The sequence below is a fragment of the Poecilia formosa genome, unplaced genomic scaffold (genome assembly GCF_000485575.1).
Source record: "Poecilia formosa unplaced genomic scaffold, Poecilia_formosa-5.1.2 Scaffold296, whole genome shotgun sequence".
NCBI lineage: Eukaryota > Metazoa > Chordata > Actinopteri > Cyprinodontiformes > Poeciliidae > Poecilia > Poecilia formosa.
The window spans coordinates 591,629-600,983 of NW_006800235.1; the positions used below are offsets into that span (position 1 = coordinate 591,629).

The following is a 9,355-nucleotide window of genomic DNA, read 5'->3' on the forward strand; positions in this document are numbered from 1 at the left end:
ACCCCGTTACAGTCTGGTCAACTTTTACAATGGGTCCAACCCCATAACACGATACATTGTTGTAATTTTTTTTTTATAATAACAAATATTAGAGTAATATTTGTTGGACTATATGCAAAGTGTAAAGAATTATTCATAAACATAAAAAAGCCTGATTTAATTTTTATTTTTAAGTGTTTTTTCATGATTTATGAGAAGCGCTTTTACATCAAGTTGCCATATTCTACTGATCAGTCTAATTATTGTGATTCAGAAACAAATAAAATATACTTACAATTAGTTATTTTGATCAAGGGACAGGTGATCTCAAAGGAACTGGAAGAATTAGTTTAATTGTGTTATAGAGTTATACTCATAGAGGAATGAAATTGTCCCGTTACGGGGTTGAATTTAAAGCAACCTAAGCAGCAAAGAAATTTGTATTAATATTTGGGATTTCATGCATAAGGTGAGGAGACATATTTTCTTGGAGGTTCAAAGAGTCCTTCAATAGATGCAGTGTTCAAAAACACAATTTTTTGTGGTATATTTTTAAGTGACATAGACCCCAAAAGCACCGAATTCAGAGAATCACCCTTCTACTTCCTCCTTGTGCTGCTATATAGGTCTCCAAAATCCCAATCAGAAACAACCAATCAGAGCCAGGAGGAGGATCTTAGTGCTGTCTATCAATCTCCTGTATGCTGCTCAATGTGCAAATGGTGGAGAAACAACTACCGTATTTTCCGGACTATAGAGCGTACCATACTATAAGCCGCACCTACAGTTTTATTTTTAAAAACTGGAAACGTACATATATAAGCCGCACCGGGCTACAAGTTGCATGGTTCAAAGTGTAGGAAAAATGTAGCGGCATAGAGTCCGAAAAAAAAGGAAGATGTTACAGGAAAACCAGCTATCCACACTCATGGTGCCCATGTTAACTAGTACTAGCATTAGCATTCGTGGCAGGTTATGTTGTGGCGAACCAGCTGTAGCCTAGTAGAGAGCAAAGAGGGAGGGGATGAGCATGAGAGTGATTGACAGTGCTTAGACCCTCCTCCTGCCTCTGATTGGTTGCTTCTGACTGAGTGGTGTATTTCTGCAGTTGGTACTGGGAGCACTGGGAGTTTGATTTTTTTTCCCACAGATTATCCCACTTATATTGTACTGTCAAAAATAATGATCATTTTAACAAATATGTATAAAAAACATGTTTTTATAAAAGTTACCTACTGCAGCTTTAACAACAGAAATGATAATGTCAATAGGAGTTTTTATTTCCCAGTTTAATGCAAATAAACTGGCATTAAAAGGTTAATTTATTATCAACTCATTTGCATTTGGTGGGCTGTCATTAAGATAAAATAAGCAAAACTTTGTTGTTTCTGAGTATCTAATCTGACAAGTTGGAGCAAATTAAGTTTGAGGCTGATTATTTTAAAAATGTATCCTTTACAGAGGAACACAGAAGCTGGAGACTTTAGTGCTTTGATGGAACCGGCCCTGTACACACAATTATTATTTATTAATAATAATAAATAATAATTTATTATTATTCAACAATAAATGATTCATTTATTGTTGAATAACAACTCACGCTTTTCTCCCAACTTTTGCCGTTGCCATTTTGCGGACTACATGACGCTTGTATCATATCTATAAGTTCTGTAGATGTGCTATATAATTAAGCACATAATAAAGTTCAGGTTAGTTATAGATTTGCCCCATTGATTGCTGTTTCTTTTATTCTCAGTTTTCGTTTTCATAATTTCATTCTTTTTAGTTGACTATAATAACCTTGGACAAGTTGTTTTGCAAATGAAAGGTTGTGGGTTTGATTCCATCTTCCCCCTATTAAACTCTGTGATGCCCCTGGACACTTTCCTACTGATCTGTGTATCAGTGTATGAAAGTGTGTGTCTCAGTCAATGTGGCTCTAATGTAACAGTCACTATGGCAATAAAAATGCCATCTGAATCATTGAATTCAGTCCATATTCAGCTTATGTCTTCTTGATTTTCCTACGCAAAGTCTTTGACTTATAATGGCTCTTACCATTTACATCCAGTGCTCAGCATCAATGAGTTCACTCCTCCAGATGAGTCAGAAAACTTTTAGTTTACCTTCAGAATCAACATTTTCTATGGGGTATTATTCTGTGAAATACTTCCTTAAACGTGGGTCATTGATTGAGAAGATTTGTTTGCGTACACAAAAAAGTTATTTATCTCACAAATTCAGTCAATGTTGCACAAATGTCTATTCCACAATTATAAACCTGAATGTGTGAGTCCAATTATTCATTTCAAAGCTGTCCAGCAGACGTAACAAAGAAACCTCTTTCTGATTTCAGCAATGACATCATATGGAAGAGAAACGGTACAAAACCCGAGAAGGAAGTGTCATGAATCTCTAGTCAACCCCTTTACTAGACACCTCTAAATAAATAAAAAGCAGAAGTCACTTAATTACTAAATAAAGTTAAAAATCTCTATTATACAGCTGCTAGTTGGAAAGACTTTTCACTAAAATACATAGACGTTTGTGGTTGTAACATAATGGAAAAGTGACCAAGACACTTTGGTTGAGCCTTTGACTTAACAATAGCTGATGTTCATACCTTTAGACCTCTAACCGGTCATTGATTTAATGTTTATTGACTTTTAAGGCTAAGATGATCCATTGAGCATTACTGATTAACTTTACATGAAGAAATATAAGATTGACAAACAAACAACTATAACCAGACAAGGACACTACCTGAAGGAATGGTATTGTAATGTATAAAAATGCTTGTTTTCACGGTAGCTGCGTCTCCATTGACAACATAACTGCACAATTTGGCATTTAGAAAATAAATTTACTTAACGGAAACACTGCAATTTTGAAAAGACTTTCGATAAAACGTTTTGGCTCTAGGATGAGGTGATTTTTTTTTTAGCCATATAGAAACTGGTTTATTTTGCAAAACTGCAAAAAAAAACTCTTTTCACCTCACAACCGTCACATGATTAACAACCCAGATGTTACCACTGTCACAAACCATGAAGTAGAAGACAGGCTGCAGTTGGAGGATGATGCAGCAGGTTCTTAATGACGTATTGTCTGAACAATCATATCCATGTGTGATTTTAATTGCATTTCTTTTTTAATGGAAACACCATAATTGTGAAATTTTGTTGTTGTTTTTTTTGCCATCAGTGGAATATTGACAGTGTTGCACACATTTGTAAAGGATTTCTGTCTATTTAATAACTTTCTTATGTAATTAAGAAAGTCATTAAACAGACACTGGGAGCCAGGAGGACGGTCCTAGTGCTTGTATGCTGCTCAAGGTGCAAATGGTGGAGAAACAACTAACTGTTACAGGAAAACCAGCTAACAGGTGGATAACTGCTCATCTGGTATAACTCAGATGAGCAACAGACTAACCTTATTGACTTGAATCATTGGACTTGTTTTAAGAGTCTGCTTTGGAACCAGGTCTGCTCTGACTAGCCATTTGTCAGAGCAGGCCCCACATTTAGGACACTCACAACTAATGAATACTCCGTCCAACCCCACTTCAGTATTAACCTTTGAACAAAGTCCAGAATCAGTATGAATTTACTTACCGCTGGTGAAGAAACCTGAACATGTGATGATATAAAGTTCCTAAAAGTTTGATTTGTGGTGATTTGTTCACATCTCTAAGATTGTATTTTGAGATATTTGGAGCTTCTGATTACAGCCTGCTGTGAGCCCTGCTGTCGTCTCTTCCTCCCCAACACAACATCCAAACCATCCATGAAATGCAGAGGCTACATGCAGCAGCAAGCGTTAACAAACCCCAGTGCAGCTGTCTTCCAGCCTGCCTGCTTGCATCTGTCTGTCTGCCTGTGTTTCATCTGTCTGTCTATTTTTGTTCGCTCGTCCATTCGCCATTCCCACTGCCTGCCTTGCTGTCTATTTGTCCGTCTATGTGTGATACGAACTCATCCCTGTGTTATTATCGTTATCTGTGACACACACACTCACACACACACACACACAGTGTGTAAGTAGTTGTGGGTTTGCAGACGGAGCTCAGTAAGTGAATTAAGCTGATCTGGACTGTGCTAAAGCTGACTGCTGACTTAGTGAGCACCAGTGGCAGCTGGTTGTGTGTCTGTCAGATGGGGCTCGACTGCACTTAATAATTTACTAATAATTTTAATGGTGTGCATAAAATCTTAAGCATCTAAAAACACAGCTTTATCTGTAAATATTTAATCATTATTTTGTTATAAGGGGGGGAGTTAAACTTACATAAAGTACCAGCTTTCTATAAGTTGTTTCTCAACAAAACCTATAGAACCTATAGTTGGTATTTATTTTTCTACAAAAAACTACTTATGTGCCACAAAACAATTGAAAATATCAAATGAAAATATATTAACTTAAATCTGAGTGACTAAAATGACATTCAAACTTAAATCCAAAAATGTAAAAAAGCAAAAGTTTGATCTATCTGAACTACTTTGTTGAATATCCCAAATTACATAAAAATGTCTCTAATACAAATAAGAAAACTGTCATGATTTATCAACACATTGCTTAGTCCTTGCTATTTTAAATATGATACTTATGCTATGCCATTTTTTTTGTGTGTGACGTTTGATGAACTTTTTTTTTATTATTATTTACAAAAACTAATCTTTACACTGCCTTTTCTGAAAACTGTAATATTGTCAAATTTTCTTGCCTGCCTTGTTTTGTACACTATTCATGGTTTTTCTATTCATGACTAAGTAGTAATAATAAAATCTTGGTAGTATACCAAAACTTTTTCATTGCACAGCAGCTAGAAAAGAACATTTTCTCTCTGACAGTAGTTAACTAGGTAACCAGCTGGCTATCTGGGTAGCCATCTAAATAACTGGCCAGCTACCTGGGAAGCTAGCTAGATTGATAGCTGGCTATCTGGCTAATTAGTTTCGGTGTGAAATTCATTAGCACACAGTGTGCTGTGTGCTTCAGCTCATAAACACCAATATCCCTGATCCCATCTGATGAAACAGATAAAGACAAGTACCATGAAGTCACCATGGGTAATTTGTGCATCCATTGCTAACTCTGACATGATAATGGTAAATATGCTGCATTAATGCAGTACTAATTAGCGTTGCCACCTTTCAGAAATAAAAATAAGGGACCCCCACCACGGCACGTGTCATCCTACTCTCATAGGGTGGGATGGCCACTGCAGTGATAAATAATATTTTATGGAAATGTTTTTGTTTTTAAAAAGTAACCCATAGATTGTTCATGTAGCGTACTCCAAAACTGTACTCAAATCAGAGCATATCTTAAACAAGTTTAATTAAGAAAGTGTAAAATGAATTTGGTAATCTGCTCAAGTACTGAGTAACTTATCATAAGACCTGATTTAATAATCAAAATATGTCCTCAGACAGGGCTCGAAAAGCATAGGTTACTTTAAAAATAAATAAATAAAAAAACAGAGCAATATTTTATCATTTGATATAGCAAGTGAGCCAAAGAGCAACTTGTGTCTCCAGAGATCCAGGCTGCAGATCCCTGGCAGGTGGAAAGTGTGATCCTGTCTCCATACAGCAGCCAGAAGTGTGGCACCATAATTTTTAATTCAATGTTAAAGTAAAATTGTGAAGGTTAAAAAATTCCACCACTGTGCATTAACAAAAGACATTTATTTAGCATAATTTCTTCTGTACCCCGTTACCCCCATCTAGAACCGCCCCTGGGCTGCAGGTCTGTGTCTGACATTAACAATACATTAAATGACCACTGAACAATGAATTAATAAAATATGTCAACATTTCTTGATAAAACAAACAGAAAGCCCTAACAAACCTTTTTAAAAGTAGGAAATATTTATGTATTTACTGTTAATCTCTCAGTATGATTTGTTCTCTAAATGACCATTTATATTATTTTGGCTGCTATGACTATTCATTAAATAAACAAATAATCAAGTCATAACAGTCAACTAAAAGCACAATAAGAAACTTAATCAATAAATAAAATGTTCTACCATATCAGCCTCAGGATTGAGGCATGAAGAGATGCTGATTTCTGGTTCTTTAGGTTCGGATGGGTCTGCAGTTCCTCTCCTGATCCATTCTGTCTGTCATACAGCAGCACACTGCGCCACGACGGACACATTTTTTTTTATCTAAATGCCTGTATTCATCCTCACTAACATGTTCAGCCTGGGATTTGTGTCTTCCCTTTCACGTCTGTATCTTTACGAGAGGTTTTACTTCTAATGACGGTGGCGTATCGGGCTGAGGGCATTTTAAAAAGACGTGAGCAGCTCACCGCGGCTGCATAGTGTCCGTCTCTATACAACCACAACAGCGTCGGTCCGTAGATTTGTGGGTCCTTTTTACATCCCGCCACGACAATTTAGCTGACCTTAATATTTCCTGTTTTATTTGGCCATTTTTGTTATAATTAGTGTTGATGTGTGTGTGATAGGCGTGTCTATCAGACATTCATAGAATACAGAACAAATCGCGTCCCGTATCGGTTCAATACGGGACGCAACATTTAACAGCCAAATACGGGACGGTTCCGTATTTGAAGGGACGGGTGGCAACCCTAGTACTAATACTCTGTAAAGGCTTCAGAGTGTGTTCTGTGTGAGGTTGAGTGGTTCTGGTCAGTGATAGTGGTAATAACTAACATAAAGACTTATGTGTAAATAGCAAAAATAAAGATACTGGTAACACGCATAAATAGAAAGACAATGATGTCTGCAATGGATTGAAAAAGGTAAATGTTCTCGCTTTAGTTTAATTACAGACTTTTTTATTTTAACCTCACAACTTCTTTTTGTTAGCAAACTGAGTGTCGGATTTGTCTTACAGCAAACAGTAAGACATGTGCTTGTTCCACAGCGCCTGAAGGAGCTGAAGCAGAGGGAGTTTTACAGAGCGCTGGCCTGCAGGAGGCAGAGGAGGCGCAGGGAGGAGAAACGAGAGGAGAGAGCGCTGAGGAGAGTTCATCAGCGTGACGCGAGGCGGACCGGAGACTGGTGAGCAACATCCGTTACTTCTTTTGTTTACACTTTAATCCATTTGTTGTTCTTCTGGTGCACAACCGTCTCCCACCACAGCAGATGTTGGCCTGCTTTTTGAATATTTTATGCAACTTATGTAAAAATGTTGCTTCGTTGTGAAGAAAAACCCCTTTTTCTTTACAACTGAGTTAATGTTCTTTTATATCGCCATATATTTAATGTAAGAGACTGCTTGTAATAATAAATCTGCTCAAGCTAATCACCTGACTGTGCAGCTCTGACTGCATTCACTCCATTATTTCATCAGGTTGACATTTATGGTTTCCCTGCATTTTCCCGGCTTTAATCAGCGCCCTTTCTATGTAGCTTTCTATGAAAAAAAAAAGTTTGATATGTACTCAGCACCAAGCAGCGGGCGGAAAAGGTTAGGTGAACATTTATTCAACGTATTTATGAGGAGGTGGAGCCCAAAACCAGAAGTAAAAGGCTTGTGATTGTTGAAATTTGGAAAACAGACTACATAAAAAAAAAGAAAAACAAGATATTTTGTGTCTAACTGGGTTGTATTTAGGCTGTTAAACAGCTGGAGTTCCCTTAATTTACTGCTAACATTTTGACATTTCACAGCAGGACACAGACGGGTCAGAACCAAAACCAGCAATAATAGCGAAGTGCTCTTCAGGAGGCGAAGCCATCAGAGTTTTACATCCTCACTATCAGGGTCTTGAAAACAAAGCTCCCAGAAGGAACTCGGGTGCCGTGAATTGTTTTAAAATAATCCAAATTTGCCCATTTAAGGAGATTAATCTCATAACCTTTCTTAGCTGCTTGCTTCAAATTTCTTAATTTTCTATTCAAAAACAAACAGAATCGTCAAATGATTTCTGTATATTTCCAGTTCATTATGACTTATGTGATTATATAAAAAACACATACATGCAAAACAATCAAAAGCAATGCAAAACAAAAAGTTTCTTTTACAGACCCATTCAATAAATTAAAATGTTATTGAAACGTCTATCATCAAGTCAAAACATATCATATAGATTAATTGCAAACAAATGGATGTTTGAACTTTTAAAATGTTGTAATAAAGACAAACAAGAAAATGTGAATTAGGCGTGTTTCAATGTATTGGTTTGGAGCAAAACCTGCCAGGCTACACAAAGGGTGATTCCTCAGATGTCGATGTCACGGCTGTAATAAACAGGAAGTGGGGGTTGCTATGTATCCTCCCCTCTGTGCTGGAAGATTGGACTTTGAACATTTTCCAAGTTTCATGCTCCTAGTAAGATACAGAGCCACCAGTGGATGGACCAGTTTTGAGCATTAGCTCTTTTATGGAAAAGCCAAAAATCACCTCAAGCGAGCGTAAAGACGTTTTGGTTATTATTTGGTTGGAGTTGGTTATTTTGGATTTTTCCATTAACATTTTCTAATGTTTCTAATGCCAAGGGAGGGGACCCTGGCTGTCTGATCCTCGGGTGCAGAATCTGGCTCTTGGGACGTGGAATGTCACCTCTCTGGTGGGGAAGGACCCAGAGCTAGTGTGTGAGGCTGAGAGGTTCCAGCTAGAAATAGTCGGTCTCGCCTTGACGCATGGCTCTGGTTCTGGAACCAGTCTCCTTGAGAGGGGCTGGACATACTTCCACTCTGGAGTTGCCCACGGTGAGAGGCGCTGGGCAGGAGTGGGCATACTTGTTGCTCCTCATCTCGGTACCTGTACGTTGGGGTTTACCCCAGTGAACGAGAGCGTAGCCTCCCTCTGCCTACGGGTGGGAGGACGGGTCCTGATTGTTGTTTGTGCTTACGGGCCGAACAGCAGTTCAGATTACCCACCCTTCTTGGAGTCCTTAGAGGGGGTACTGGAGAGTGCCCCTCCTGGGGACTCCTTTCTAATGGGGGACTTCAACGCTCACATGGGCAATGACAATGAGACCTGGAGGGGCGTGGTTGGGAGGAACGCCCCCCCCATCTTAATTCGAGTGGTGTTCTGTTGTTGGACTTCTGTGCTCGTCACGGATTGTCCATAACGAACACATTGTTCAGGCATAAGGGTGTCCAAAAGTGTTGTAAGGGTCTGCTGGGAACGTCTGGCGGAGTCCCCTGTGAGACGGAGCTTTAACTCCCATCTCCGGCAGAACTTTGAACACGTTCCAGGGGAGGTGGGGGACATTGAGTCTAAGTGGACCATGTTCCATGCCTCCATTGCCGAGGCGGCTTATCGGAGCTGCGGCCGCAAGGTTATCGGTGCCTGTCGCAGCGGCAACCCCCGAACCCGTTGGTGGACACCTTTGGTGAGGGATGCCATAAGGCTGAAGAAGGAGTCCTATCGGGCCTTTTTGGCCT

General features: G+C 38.8%; 1 protein-coding gene across 1 annotated transcript in view; it reads left to right on the top strand.

Annotated features, from left to right (window-relative positions):
• Nucleotides 1–9,355, top strand: part of LOC103151907 (uncharacterized) — a 115,546-nt gene that overhangs the window by 89,904 nt on the left and 16,287 nt on the right. Inside the window, exon 3 of the mRNA XM_007572181.2 lies at nucleotides 6,885–7,021. Coding sequence (XP_007572243.1) covers nucleotides 6,885–7,021 — 137 coding nt within the window. The remainder of the gene's footprint in view (nucleotides 1–6,884; nucleotides 7,022–9,355) is intronic.